The sequence below is a fragment of the Caretta caretta genome, chromosome 3, assembly GCF_965140235.1.
Source record: "Caretta caretta isolate rCarCar2 chromosome 3, rCarCar1.hap1, whole genome shotgun sequence".
Taxonomy (NCBI): Eukaryota; Metazoa; Chordata; order Testudines; family Cheloniidae; genus Caretta; species Caretta caretta.
Genome location: NC_134208.1, coordinates 129886134 through 129901809, shown reverse-complemented (window position 1 = coordinate 129901809; position 15676 = coordinate 129886134). Strand labels below are relative to the sequence as shown.

The window sequence follows — 15676 nt, the reverse complement described above, 5'->3', positions numbered from 1 at the left end:
TCAGTGATCCTACTCATGGCCCATGCCCTGCAGTAGCTCAAGCTAAGGACTAGCACACTCCATCCCCTGATGTAGAGCTGCTTTTGAGCTGAGCTGACTTCATTGTCAAGCAGCAGAATCATTTAACATTTGTCTAGACCTACAGATTGTCCATGTCAACAATAAAGTACACGAGCCACAATTATGAAAACAATAGCCACAGTTTGAATTACAAAGGGGAAAAAAAACTGGTTGGCAAAAGGCCCACAGACCAGAGAAGACTAGCTGTAACTCTTTGTTCCCAAAAAGTTTCAACAGGAAGTGTTAAATCTGGCCCTCATGATATACTGCAAAGGACATCTTGGGTAGGAAAAAACACTGGAAATGGTGACCCTGAGCTTTTGTTGGCCTCAAGTCCACCAGGAAGTGTGGGAGTATTGTGCTTCATGCCCCAAATGTCAGTGGGTGAATCCCAGGAAGGTCCCTAAGGCCACTCTAGTATGTGCCCCCCACCCCCCACACACATTGTAGGGACCCTATTCAAAAGAGTAGGGATGGGTTTAATAGGGTCACTGGACAAAGCGTGCAAGGCACCAATACATCTTAGTGAGCATGGACTAAGCTTCATGCTACCCTGAGGCGATGCCCCTCTGCTCCACAAAGGTGGCAGTCATCATCACCAAGTTGATAAATGTTTTGCCTAGGTAGGGATTCTTAAAGAAATAATTGCTGGCCAGGGAACCATTTTTGTGTCACAGGTAATGGGAGACCTATGTAACTTGCTGAAGGTGAAAGCCCTAAGAACATTTGTTTATCACTGACAAACTGGTGGAGTGTTTCAATAACACCATGACAGAGATACTTAAGAAGTTTGTGGCCTCCGATCCTCATTAGTGGAATCAGCTCCTACCTTCCCTTCCGTTCTCCATGTGGGAAGTTCCCTATACTTCTATGGGATTTTCTCCATTTGAGTTGCATTATGGGAGACAGCCCTGGGGAATGTTAAATCTGATTAATGAAACATGGAAGGGACATGAATCGGTCCACCAACTCAGGACAGTATATACTGTGATTAAGAGAGAAGTTAAAATCCCTGTGTGAGTTTGCAAAGGAGAACTTGTTGAAGACTCAACATGACCAAGAGAAGAACTATAACAAAGGTGCCCATATCCGAGAATTCCAAATGCGCCCAGGTGCTGCTTCTGTTACCCAACTCTGAGTCTAAACTGTTGGCTTGGTGTCAGGGTCTCTTTCAAATAATAAGACGGTTTGGAGCTGTAGATTATGAAGTTCACCAGCCTGGGAAAAGGTAAGTCTCACAAATAAATCACATCAATTTACCAAAGGTATGGAAAGAACAGGAGCGGCTCTTCATCACTCCATTGCCCACTGAGCCTGAGCTGTGCCACAGTTGTTCTCCAGTTGGGGACTGTATCAACCGGGTAAGGCTTATGACCCCACAGGAACAGCAGATACACACTCATCAGCACATTCCCCTCTGTGTTTTTGGCACCACCAGGCCAGATGCGTCTGGTGCTCCATTATATAGAGACTGAACCTGGCCAGAAAGCGTGCAACCATTACCCAGAAAAAATGTGGGCAATTGTGAGACAAGAGCTACAGAAAATGTTGGCCATGAGGGTCATCCAGGAGTCTCACAGTGAGTGGTGAAGTCCAATAATGTTTGTACCCAGACAGGACAGCTCAACATGATGCTGCATAGATTTTCAAAAGTGAATGCAAGATCCAAATTTGATGTCTGTCCCATACTGCGTGTCGACGAATTGCTGGAGAGGCTGCCAGCTATATATTCACCCTTAACCTATCTAAGGGGTACTGGCAGATGCCCATATCCGTGATTCCAGTGAAAAAACTGTCTTTTTTTAATGCTCCTGGGCTTATTCCAGTTTAGAACTATGCTCTTAGATCTGCATGGGGCAATGGTTGTGTTCCAGAGGTTAATGGATAAGGTATTGTGTCCCCATAGTCAATATATGGCTGCTTATATCAACAATATTGTCATCTAGAGCAGAACCTGGGACAACCATATACATCACCTCCCAGTGGTCCCACGGACAGTCCAAGAGGCCAGGCTGACAGCTAACCTGGCTAAAGGTTGATTAGCCAACCGGGAAGTGAACTATCTGGGGTACGCTGTGGGCAGGGGACAGCTATGCCCATTAGTAAGGAAGATAAAGGCCTTGTCACAAGGCCAGATCCCCTCTATGAAGAGACAAGTGCACAGCTTCCTGGGGCTAGTGGGATACTATATGCAGTGGTTCACAAACCTTAGCAACCCAAGGACCCCCATTTTGATTTAAAAATTTTCAGGCCCCCCCTGCCCTGTCCCTTCTCTGAGGCCCCGCCCCTGCTCATTCCATCCCCCCTGTCGCTCGCTCTCCCCCACCCTCACTCGCTCTCACTAGGCAGGGGCATGAGATTGGGGTGCTGGAGGGGGAGGGGGCTCAAGGCTGGGGCAGGAGGTTGGAGTGTAGGGGTGAGGGCTCTGGGGTGTGGCAGGGGATGAGGGGTTTGGGATGCAGCAGCGGGCTCAAGGGTGGGGCAGAGGGTTGGGGTGTGTGTGGGGATGTGGGCTCTGGGAGGGAGTTTGGGTGGGGGAGGGGACTCCGTACTGGGCAAGGGGTTGGGGTGTGGAAGGCGTTCAGGGTGTGGGGTCCTGGCAGTGCTTACTGCGGCTCCCAGGAAGTGGCCGCCAGGTCCCTGTGGCCCCTAGGTGCATGGGCGGCCCGTGAGGCTCTGTGTGCTGCCCCCACGCCAGCAGGCTCTGCCCCCGCAGCTCCCATTGGTCGTAGTTCCTGAGCTGGCACTTGGGGTGGGGCAGCTTGCGGAGCCCCCATGGGCAGCCACAGGGACCTGGCGTCCGCTTCTGGGAGCCACATGGAACCAAGGCAGGTAGGGAGCCTGCCTTAGCCCCGGGCAGGCAACTCTACCAGTGCCTCTTGCACGCTGCTGATCAGCTGTTCCCTGGCATGCAGGAGGTATTGGGAGGGAGGGGAAGGAGTTATCAGCGGGGCCCTTGGACCTCCTGGAGTACGCTTGCGGAACCCCAGGGGTCTGCGGACCCCAGTTTGAGAAATGCTGCTGTCGGTTGTTCCTACCCAACTTTGCCACAATAGCTGCACCCCTAACAGGCTAGTAAAAGATGCCACACCCAGAAAGATCCAGTAGACTGTGGCCTGTGACAAGGCCTTCCAGGCACTAAAAAAAGTCTGTTTTATTACACCTTTTATAAAACAGGAACCTGTTTTATTACACCTTGACTTTTTAAAACCTTTTATTTTACAAACAGACGCATTGGATGTTGATCTTGGAGATGGACTGTTGCTCCTCTCCCCCTACTTCTTGCATCCTATCGTATATCATAGCAGGAAGCTGTTTCCTTGAGAAGTCCCCTAGTCAGTGATAGAGAAGGTGCTGTAATGGTAAAGTTGGCTGTTGAGGCCTGGCTTTGCTTCCTATGGGGCCAACCATTCCAGCTAGTGACAGATCACGCACCCCTACGATGGCTACATTCTATAAAGGATCACAATCACTGAGTCATGTAGTGGTATTTGTCCTGCCAACCATACCGCTTTGAAGTACTGCATTGACCCAGTAAAGGTCATAAAAATGCAGCCTTCTTTTCCTGAGACTGAGGGAACTGTCAATACAAGCAAGCCCGGTGACTGCAAAATTATGGGGAAGGGTGTGTGATGCAGTCTACAAGCTTCACACGGAAGCAGGGTGGGGAGTAGACCAATATGGGACAAGGGAGGCTTTGCCCTTCAACAGGTGCAAGGCATATTGCCAGTGGAGGAAGAGTTCAAAGGAGCACTGGTAGCACAGGAAAAAGTGGGGAGTGAGCTGCATATGGAATCAGGAAGCGTGGCTAATGCTGAGAGCTGTGTGGAGAGTGGCAACAGCTTTATGAAGGCTGTGCTAACAGGAGGGACTTGGGTGCCCCCTCCTCTCCTTGGGGATTTGAAAGCCTTAAGCAAAATTGACCGAACACAGACAGACTGAGGAGAGTCTGCTAAACCAGTAATCACGCCCCAAGCTGAGGAGATTCAGACTGGTATGAAGTGACCCAAGTGGAAACATATTTTGGGGTAGCTTAGTAACTGGAGCTGGGCACTTTGATATATGCTAGGGCCCTCGGATCTGGTGGAGTGGGTGGGCCTGGGTCCCCCTACCTTGGGCCCCACTTCCCCCTGGCTCCCTTGTAGTAACCAAGCTCTGGGGGAGCAATCGCAGCACAAGGGAGTGATTGAGGCCACAGCTGGTGCCCTCTCAGACAACTAGAGCAGCAGAAACTGTAAAGCAATGACCAGACCACTAGGCAAGCTGGTCATGAGACCTTCCTGCTTTTGATACACAAGTTAACTTGTAAGATGTCTTCTCCCCCGGCCCCCCCAATATTCTGTTATAAAAAGACAAAAAATGGCAAGCTATTTTGGGCTACATTTGAAAACTGGATGATTTAAATGTTTTTAGTATAAAATTGAGCAAACAGTTCATTCAGATGGTTCCCTAGAAGTTGTCTCCTGAATGTTAATTATAAATTTGGAGGTGAAAGGTAGTAATTAAAGAGTGAAATAAAGGGAATAAAGTCCTGTTTTAAATGAAAAGCTCAACACATCCTTAACTTTTGAGTGGCTATTGACCTGTAGTAGCCATTCTGTTACTAAATTTATAGTTATGCTTTAAATTTAAAACTATATTGAAGTGTTTGAATTTTTGTTTTTATGACACAATACTAATCTTTTTAAAATTATTATAGGGTTAATGCCTCGAGGAATTGTTATAGGAACTCTTTTGGGAATGGTGCTTTATGTACGATTTAGTCCAGATGACCAGGCTGTGGCAGTATGTGCTGGAAATCGGATATATATGTTAAATGCAAAGGTGAGTTGTCTTTTCTCTTGAAAATAGATGTTAAAGATTCTAGAAACATGTTCACTTTCAAATTAAACCATACTAATTAAAAGCAACATGTTTTTCAGAAAACCTGATATTTATTGAGCAAAAATGTTCATCTGCTTGTAGATGAAAATTGGCATGGCCTAATGCGTGATATTAGTATATATCCCAGACAATATTAAGATGAAGTTACGGTTCAGAGTATGTATCAGTAACTTAAGGGTAGAAAACATTACAGGGATGTTGTAACTATTCCCAAATTAAGCGTTATAAACTGAGGAAATTCAGAATTAAGGTTACTTTTAAAAGAAATCATCATAAAGCCATCGCAGTTAGTACATTACTTGTGTGCCTGCATATTAGGCTCCTTGCATCAATGCTGCATGTGCTCACCAGGAGTGCTTTTCTCAATGCACAGTGTTGTGCACCGTGGGTAGGTATCCCAGTGTGCAACTCGTCACTATCCCGTGCAATGTCTTTGGGGAAGTTTTGGCAATGTGTGGTGAAGCAGAAACAAGTCGTGTATGGTGACTGGGAGCAAAGGGTCAACTTTCCAGCATGCAACTTTCTCCATCCCATAATGTCATCCATATCCCATAATTTTTGTGCCTTATTAAAAAATCCCATAAACCTGCACGGCCCTCCTTGCTGTCGTCCATCTGTCACAGAAAAATGGAATGTCCACAGCTCTTTTCTACTGTCATGAGCATAGCAAGCACAGGACAGAATCCTCCAGTATTTGCAGAGCTGCAAGAAGAACCAAATCGGGGGACAGGACAATTTCATGGAGGACACACTGCTGTGGGACATGGCGAAAATTCAAGGTTGTTGGGTGGCATTCATTCATGGAGCAGCTGCGGACAGTGAAGTGCTGCTTCTCGGCCCGAGAAACGAGCACTGATGGGTTGGATCACATTGTAATGCAGGCTTGGGATGATGAGTAGTGACTGCAGAACTTTTTGGATGAGCAAGGCCACATTCCTGGATCTGTGTTGCACTCACTCCAGCTCTCCAGTGCGTGGACATCAGAATAAGAGCAGCACTGACGGTGAAGATATGAGTGGCAATCTTACTGTGGAAACTTGCAATGCTTGATTGCTACCAGTCAGTGGGAAATCATTTTGGAGTTGGAAAATCCATTGTGCAGGCCGTTGACACCATAGGCACCGACTCTGTGGAAAAATTAGCGGGTGCTCTGCACCCACCGGCAGCCAAGCTCCCCCCCCCCCCCCCCCCGAGCTCACCGTGTCCCTGCTCCTCCCCCTCCCAGCACTTCCTGCCCGCCGCCTAACAGCCGCTTGGTGGCGCTTAGGACTTTCTGGGAGGGAGGGGGAGAAGTGGGGATTCGGCGCACTCAGGGAAGGAAGCAGTAAAGAGGCGGGGCAGGGGCGGTGACTTGGGAGAAGGGAGTGGAATTGGGGTGGTGCAAGGGTGGTGTAGGGGCAGGGCCAGGGGTGGGGGGTCGGCACCTATGGTTGACATGCAAGTATGCGGGGCCATTAATCCCCTCCGGCTCTTGGCAATTTGCAGGATGTAATGGATGGATTTTCAGCAGTGGAGTTCCTGAAATGTAATGGAGTGATAGATGGCACACACATCCCTATTTTAGCACCAGGCCACCTTGCCCCAGAGTGCATCAACAGAAAGAGCTACTTTTCTATGGTTATGCAAGTGTTGGTGAAGCAACTGAGGATGCTTCACCAACATCAACGTTGGCTGGTCAGGGAAGGTATATGATGCTTGTCTTTTTAAGAACACAGGACTGTTAAAGTTACAAGCTGGGACTTTCTTCCCCGATGGGTGGATTAACATTGGTGATGTTGAAATGCCAATAGTGATCCTGGGGGCCCAGCCTAACCCTTGTTCCTGTGGCTCTTGAATCTGTACACTGGCCACCTCAATAGCACCAAGGAAAGATTCAACTACCAGCCCAGCAGGTGTAGAATGATAATTGAATGTGCTTTTGGTAGATTGAAAAGACAATGACATTGTTTCCTCACAAGACTGGATGTCAGTGAGAAAAATAATCCCAGTGGTTATAGCTGCCTGTTGTGTCCTGCATAATATCTGTGTGGCAAAGGGGAAAAAATTGCCACTGGGGAGAATGCAGAGGAAGGAGCCTCAGTAAGTGTGCGAAGGTGGAGTAGCTTGAACAACCAGACACAAGGGCTATTAGAAAAGCTCAACACGGAGCCCATACAATTCAGAGTCCTTTAAAGAGCACTTTAACAGAGAGCCACAGTAGTGTGTTGTGGTGTGCTGTGTTCTACCTGGCCCTGCAGTTTTGGAGTCTGTTAGGAATTGTGTGGTGCTTGGTGCACATCTATGACTATAACACTGTCAGTGCACCGATTGATTTTGTGGTGCTTGCTGTACATTTATGATTTGATTATGACGGTGTTTGTCCCTGTTCCTGTGAATTGTCACGTTGTACATAACAACTAAGTGGGTGCTTTCACTACCTCTTGGCACTTTGCAGCATATGTTGTGATCTAATGAAGATAAATTATTTTCCAAACAGAATTTAATTGAGTAACAAAACAACTGCCCAAAAAAAAAATCTGTGCAATTTTAAAGCAAATACATTTAAAAACTTAAGTTCTGGCCCATTAATTTATTAAGGGGAAATAACATTCATGTCCATTTTGGCTACACATACAGCAATTGTGGCTCGCACAGGTCAGTGTATGCAAAATTGTGGTTGTCCTTACTGTCCCCCAGTGTGGAGTGGTAGGGGTAGGGATGCGGCCCCAAATGCCATGTGGAATCTTGAGGGTGCTGTAATGGAGTTCTGCATGGACTGCAAAGATATGCAAGCCTGTGGTTGTTGAACCTGTAGGTCCACAAGAGTCTGCAGCATCAGTGTTTGCTGCCGGCGAAGCCCCATTGGTGCGTCTCCTCCTTTTTCCTGCAGGGACTTCTAGGCCTTTCTCTTGTTTATTTCCTTCTCCATACAGTCTGCAATATTCAACCTGCAGGCCTTCTATTTGTGGTCTGGTGCAGCAGTGGCTTGCAGGATCTCTCTGAACATGTCATCCTGAGTCCTCTTCTTTCTCCTCCTTATCTGGCTAAGACATGCTGCAGGTGCAGAAAGGGATCTCCTCAAGGGTGCAATGACAACTGCTGAAGTATCTTTGTCAGTATAGTCACAAAGAAAGCGAAAATTAAGATTCAGAACACCCTTCCCTTGCCCCCCTAAAATTTTAAAGAAGACATGTTTATTGACACTTGTGCTTCAGAGCGTTTGTACATGACACCACTCACAGTACCAGCCATGGTTAGTATGACCCACCAGGGGCAAGGGGAAATGAGTAGGGATTTGCTTAGTTATCTGAAACTATTTGCATAGGGCAATGACACTGAATACTGGCACCGTTTTCCACATGTAGTGGTGATTTTAGTCAATATCTCACTTCTGAGAATAACAAGGGGACAAAGAGGACAGCTGCTGCTGGTGTCCCTAACATGGATCCGCAGGATTGGTGCTACCTCCCCAGCTTTGAAACAGTCTCTAGGAGGAACTCTTTCTGTGTGCCAGACCCGCAAGGGGTCTCATTCTTCCTCCAGGGTAGACCACACAGCCTCACCTTTAGGACTCCAGCACTCCTGCTTCACACCATGAGCTCTGTTTAGCAAATCCAGATGTGATAGGCTCCTGTTGGAGACTTGCACACTCTTCAGGGATTAATGCACCCCCTGAAGCATTTGTAGTGACACTCAAACAGTGTACCAAAACAGTAGGGTTTATTAGTTAACTGGAACACAGCATAGGAAGTCCTCCAGGTTAGCATAGAGAACTGAAGGTTAAAGCATAGCCCAAGTCCATTCTGGTTATCCCTGAGACCAGCCATGCTATAGTGAACCCAGTTGTTCAAACTCTGTCTGTTTCTCAGTCCGACCTCTTTGGTCAGATCCCAGGTGAGAGCCCCCCTCCTTCCAGCAGCCAACCCTTATCCTCCCACCTCCCCAGTCCTTTGTTTTCAAGCTGGGGGCTGTTGCTCAATTTCGCTGCTGAGAGATGTGGAAATCCATCTCCTTTTGGGTTGCTAGATGTCCATTGTCTTCTTGAATTCTCCATTGATAGGGGATTGGCCTCAGCCAGTCTTTTTTTTTCTTTTTCCCCCAATGACTCATTCAGCCTCAGACAGCAAGGCAACAATCATACCATTGTGTCTTAGCCTGCCCTGAGAGCAAACAGTCCTTTTCCACCCCTGAGTAACAATTAAGCACATATGGGAAACTGAGGCGTGCATGTAGGGTTCATAAAATTATTACAGAAATTTCCACTTTGCCAGTGCTAAAGGCACCTGGCCTATTTGCCGCTAGCCTGTTAACTTAGGCAGGCACCACTGCAGTAATCACAGGCTGGCATGAGAAAGTTTCATACTGTGGAAGAAGAAATAAGGCTGCCATCCCTAGAAGCCTTCAGGAGAGGATTGCAGGGTACTTCTATGAAAGTTTCATCCAGGCTCTCTCAGGAGGATGCAAGGGACATTGCTGTGTACATCAACAACCTGCTCTGCATGTCCCCTTCCTCTCCCAGCCTGATTCTACAGGGGAATAAAAGCAGATAACAATTCTACTTCTTTGTTGTACCACTACCTCTTCTAGTATGAGTAAATTAATGAAAAGTCAGTAGCTGTGTCCTGCTAAGTTGGAAGTGCCGTCACTGTAATGGAAATTAACGTACATATTTACCTTCACTATAGTCCAATAAGTTCTGACAGTTGAACACAGGTTAACTTGGCTTGTAATACTTGGTTCTGAGATAATTACAACATTCCTATAACGTTTTTGACTCCACAGTTATGGATATTTATTCTCAACCATAGCTTCTTTTTAATATGCAGCTTTTTATGTGCGAATTTCCTTATTTTTTTAATTACTAAAAGATTCATACACAAACACTAAACAAAAAACCCAAGGATGAATGCTCTCATGCAGTATCTCTAAGGATCTGAGGATATATAGCATCGGTCTTAAATAATGTTTTTAATTTGAATTTTTAAGGGCAGATACGCCATTACCCCAAAGTAACTAGAGTGGATCAGCTAGTCACCAGAGAAGCACAAAGCAGCCAAAGCATACTAGTAAATCTATCCCTTAATTTGCAGTTTTAATGGCTTGTTTAAAGTCAATTTAAAGTCTTAATGGCTTGCTGTGTTAGTGAGACTGGTGCCTTGTTGCAGTTCTCTCAGATGTGTTGCCTTAATGTACAGTGGAGTTGAGGCAATGGTGCCATTGGAACCTTTCAAACACTTATGACCAAGCTAGCATGCTGCCCAACTATTACTGCTCTTTACAGATTCCATGTTACCTAGCAGTAAGAACTGTTGACACATGTCCAGTCTTCTTCATACTACAACCAATATAATTGTTACATGCAAATTAGGTGTACAGGAGGTGGTGATTGGTCGAGGTACTTTTTATGTCACAGTGGCCTCTTTTAAGAGTTACTTGAGCTATTGACCTGAGTCTGTGTAGCTTATTTAATCACAGCAATTAGGTACAACAATCATTAATAATTTTGTTTAATTACAACCTGACTTCAAATATGCACAGGATTTCAATTAATTTTAACTATTTGGAAAGTTTGAGTGTTTTATTTCATTGTTAAAATATTTTTTGATAAAGAAAAGATGGACTCAGATGCTACATTTCTTAAAGGACCCATTTTTAAATAGTTTTAATTCCAACTAATAGATTTATTTGTAAATTCTCAGAAAAAAACATTGTACTCAGAGTAAGTGTGGTAAATTTGGAGAGGATACACTGAATTTTTCGTACGAAACAGAGGTTGAATCCCCAATTTAAGTGTAAAATAGAACTCAGTAAAACGTAATGGAGTTGCAGAGCCTCTATAACTTTGTGTTGTGACCTAGACTCACACGGGAAATAAATTGTAAACAATTATTACATGATTTTGAGAGAAGAATTGGTGCCAAGAAAAATATAGCATGGTATCAGCCTTTAAGAAGTTGGGAGGGGGAACGGGAGGAAGGAAAAATTAAAAAAAAAATACAGGCATGTTGATTTATTCTCATTACTGGGGAAAACATTAGCACAAATAATAAGGGGTTTAGGTGTGTAAGTCCATTGAGGATAATAACATAGAAATTTATAGATGAACCTGAAAGTATTTTTATATGTTGTTATGTTTGGAGAAGGGAATACAATAGACATAGTGATTTTTGCCAGTGATACAATACATTTGGGAGTAAGAAAACAGGTGTACGTGAAATAGTATAATGTGCCCCAGTTTGACATTCTTTTTGTAGTGGTATTTTTTAATTACTTAAGTCAGAACAAATGAAACTTTTTTATGTTGAAGTTTGATCTACTTTTCTTTCTTGTTCAACTAATCACAGAATGAGGCTATATTAACTGAGTTGGAAGGCCATCTGGCTCCAGTGACTGCAGCTGAGTTTTGCACCTGGGAGAGAAATATGCTTATATCAGTCTCTGAAGACAGAAGCTTTAAGGTAAGGAAAGCATACTCTACTTTTAACAAATGTAGTCTCTTTGGAGTAAAATGGGCATTTTTCCCTTTAAATACTTAACATAAGAATGGCCATACTGGGTTAGATCAGTGGTCCATCTAGCCCAGTATACGATCTTCCAACAGTAGCTGATGCCAGATGCTTAAGAAGGAATGAATAGAACATGGCAATATATTTAGTGATCCCTCCCCTGTTGTCTAGTCCCAGCTTCTGGTAGTCAGAGGTCTAGGGATGCCCAGAGCATGGGACTGTGTACCTGACCATCTTGGCTAATTTCCATGGATGGACCTATCATCCAGGAACTTTGTTGCCCTTCTCTGTACTTTTTTGTTATGGGGCGACCTGAAATGCTCAAAGTATTGATGGTGGTATTCTCCAGTGGTTTCTAACATTCTGTTAGCTTTTTGGCTGTCACGGCAAGTTGAGCAGATGTTTTCAGAGAACTATCCACAGGCACTCCAAGATCTCCTTCTTGAATGGAAACAGCTAATTTAGACCCATCATTCTGTATGTGTAGTTGGAATTGTGTTTTCTGATGTGCATTACTTTTATCAACATTGATATTTAATCAAGATGGTATAAAACAAATACTCATTGATTCCCTGTTCCTTAGTTGAACTGGTTGGGAATTTCCCTCAAAATGATTTTTTGAAGGAAAAAGTTCAGGTTCCACAAAATCAAAATTTCCCTTCAGCAAAATCTAAATGAAATATTTTGCTTCAGGTCTGTTTGGCCCTAATTGAAATATTTCAGTTTGTTTAACTGAACAGAAAAGTTTGATGTTGACTACTGTGAAATGAAACTGCATCTTCCTATGCTGCTGCAGTGCCTCATGGGAGTTTTAGTTTAGGAGTTTTAGTTTGGATGCTTCATACCCCCATTCTCTCCTATGGGCAGGTTCCTTGGCCAGACTACATCTTCCATGATGCACTGTGGTCTACCCTTTGCTCAAGTTACGTGATGGGGAAATGTAGACTGGCTGTGGCGCCCAACCCATAGGGAAAAATTGGAGCCTGTGACAAGTCCCATGAGGTACTGTGGTATCTGAGGAAGATGCAGTTTAATGTCAAACTAACTCAAAACATCCTGTTCCAAGTCAGTTAAATACACTGAAATAAAATATTTCAATGTAGGAATGTCAAAATGTTTCATTTCATTTTGACATTTCTGAATAAAATTCTTTTGTGACTTTTTGTTCAGTGAAAATTATTGTTTTGACTTCTTATGCCAAATTTGGACAAAAACAAATGTTAAAATATTGGAATTTCCTGCAGGATGGAAATCGGCTTTTCATTCAGATCTAGTCCTTTAATTTATCTTGGTGAAAAAAATAAGTGTATGTGTGGGGATAGTCCAGATCTTGTGGAAAGGAGTATATTGTCAAGAAAATACATCTGTGGAAAAAATTGCCCGTAGTTGTTACTTAGCTCTCATTTTGGTGTCCTCGCACTGCAGTGCAGGGGTCAGCCCTGCACATAGTTCCAGGAAGGTGGCTTTGCCCCTCTGAAAGTTCCGCGGCCACTGCTCGTCATCCCATATCTGCATCACAATCCAAGCCCACCACTCAGTGCCTGTTTCCCGAGCCCAGTAGTAATGGTCCACCCTATGAAGCTGCTTAGTGAATGACAACATCAGTCTTGAATTGTTTCTTTCCGTGGCACACAGCAGGGCAGGCGCCACAGATTCTTTTTCAGATTTGCAGCTCATGAAATACTGTAGGTTCAGCCACATTGTGTTCATAGTACACATCACAAGACTGGAGTGTAGTGCAGTATCCGTGCTTTTAGAGATGGCGGGTGCACAGTTTACAAGGGCCGGTTGAAAAACAGTGTGAAACGTAGTCAGAAGCCCATGGAATGAAAAAACCTCTTATCATGGGATGGTGAGCCTGCCTCCAGGCGCTGGGAGGGAGGGGGAGGTGCTGATTGGTGGGGCCCGCAGGTGGGCAAGGAGGCTCTGGGTGGAGGGGGAGGTTCTGATGGGGGGCTGCCAGTGCGTGCTAAGCACCCACCATTTTTTTTTCCTTTGGTTGCTCCAGCCCTGGAGCATCCATGGAGTCAGCACCTATGCTCTTAGCAGCAAAAGGTGGCGATTTGCACAATGGGATAGATACCCATGGTGTACTGCTCTCTCTGTTGGTACTAGAGCACCACTTGTAGACGCGCTCCTCTGATGCAAGGAGCGTTATGTGAACATAGAGAATCGATGTAATTACAGTGGTTTATGATCGTCAATGGGACTTCAGTCGATTTAGGCCATGTCTATGCTACAAACTTAGGTCTGAAATGGAGCATTTACTCAAGAAGGCTTCAATACAAGTTTATGAATTTTTTAAATATAATTTCTCCCTCCTAATTAAGTCTAACAAATGCTGTAGTGGCAAATCTTGAATTGTTTTGAGACTGTACTTATATAAAAATAATACTCAAATATTGTAGTTGGAACATTAGCCGCAATTAAGATTGAACAAGTTTTTCCATTCTAAGCCATTGTTTAGAATTAGTCATAACTTCCTTTCGCTTTTAGGTTTTGGATTGAAATTTCCCAGGCTAATTCTGTACCTGAAAAGAATATTTTTTTGAAAGCCTGTAAAACTTGGTCCATTTCAAAGTATGAGAACAGAGGAAAACACACTTTGTTCCATTATTAAAACATTCTTGTAAGTTTTTGAACAGTTCTGAAATGGCTGGAGACAGTTTTTTTAAATTTGTCTAATTTAAATTCTGTCACTGAGGCCTGCTCCACACTACAGAGTTAGGTAGATGTAAGACACCTTATGTCGAACTAGTAATGTCAGTACGCTACAATGTTCCTCTTGCTGACATCACTTGCCTGCTACATCGATTTAATAACTCCTCTTCTGTGAGAGGTGAGTGCTTAAGTTAGGTCGACGCAGTGGCAGTGTAGACCCAGTGTTGCTACCTAGCAACTGCCCAGCTGAGCATGCCAGCTACATGCTCCTGCCTGGACTGCACAGGAAGTGGTGGATCTCCTGGGTCCATGGGGAGAAGAGGCTGTACAGGCACAGTTCTGATCCAGCCATAGAAATGTGAACATCTACGAGCAGATCGCTCAGATCACGGGGGAGAAGGGCTACAAGAGGGACCTGCAGCAGTGTCGCGTGAAAGCCAAGGAGGTGTGGCAGGTGTACCAAAAGGCAACGGAGGCAAGCAATCACTCTGGTATGGTGCCGCTGTAGGCTGATCTATAGATTATGTATAGGGCTTCGTGTCTGTCACGGAGGTCGCGGAAGTAACGGATTCTATGACTTTCCGTGACCTCCATGACTTCTGCAGTGGCCAGTGTGGCTGACCCCAGGGCTGCCCAAGCAGCTGGCCCTGGCGACAGGTCCTCAGGCGTCCCTGTGGACAGCCACACGGGCCGTTGTTGGAGCGGCTCTGCAGCCAGCCTCTGCAGCCAGGTCCCGGGGACAGCTGGAGGAGCTGCTTCTCAGTGGCCCCTGTCAGCTGGTGCCCCCCCTAGCAGCTGCCCCCCCCCCCCAGACACTCCCAGCTAAGATTTAGTCAGGGGTATTTATAGTACAAGTCATGGACAGATCATGGGCCGTGAATTTTTGTTTATAGCCCGTGACCTGTCCATGACTTTTACTAAAAATACCCATAACTAAATTGTAGCCTTAATTATGGATTGATTATAGTGATTAATTAAGAATTCCCAGTTATCACTTTAGGGATGACAGGTTCTTGTCCCAAGATCAGGCCCAATATTGTTTATATTATTTTATAGTTGGGAACCCTGATGTGTACAGCTGCAACACTCACACTATAGGAACTCTTCTATATTTACAAATTATTTATTAATGCATTTAGCACAGTAACAAACACCCCAACTCAATAACGTAGATAGAGATACTACAGAATGTACATCTGCACATCCATATACTCTCACCATCCCTTGCAGAACAATCTGAAATGCTAGCCATCATCATCTTCATCACCATCATCTTTCCCCCTCATCACCAGTGGCCATCATTCTGGCACCTCCCCAAGGGCTACATCTTTCTCCTACTGCTCCTGGGCTGGGATGCAACTTTTATAATATGTTATATTGACACCACTATATTTGATGCATATTCAGTATGGGTTTTCCCCTTCTTCTTTAATTGTATTTCCTCACCTTACCACTGTTGGAGTGTCCTCCTATAGGGTAAAAAGAAAAGGAGTACTTGTGGCACCTTAGAGACTAACCAATTTATTTGAGCATGAGCTTTCGTGAGCTACAGCTCACTTCATCAGATGTATACCACTTTCCACGGT

General features: G+C 44.8%; 1 protein-coding gene across 4 annotated transcripts in view; it reads left to right on the top strand.

Annotated features, from left to right (window-relative positions):
- The window catches only part of WDR27 (WD repeat domain 27), a 191561-nt gene that overhangs the window by 13008 nt on the left and 162877 nt on the right, over positions 1-15676 (top strand). For 3 of the 4 annotated variants that reach the window (XM_075126871.1, XM_048843973.2, XM_048843971.2), the window contains exons 4-5: positions 4760-4884; positions 11268-11381. In XM_075126871.1, coding sequence (XP_074982972.1) covers positions 4760-4884; positions 11268-11381 — 239 coding nt within the window. The remainder of the gene's footprint in view (positions 1-4759; positions 4885-11267; positions 11382-15676) is intronic. The other variant, XM_048843974.2, reaches the window with a different exon arrangement.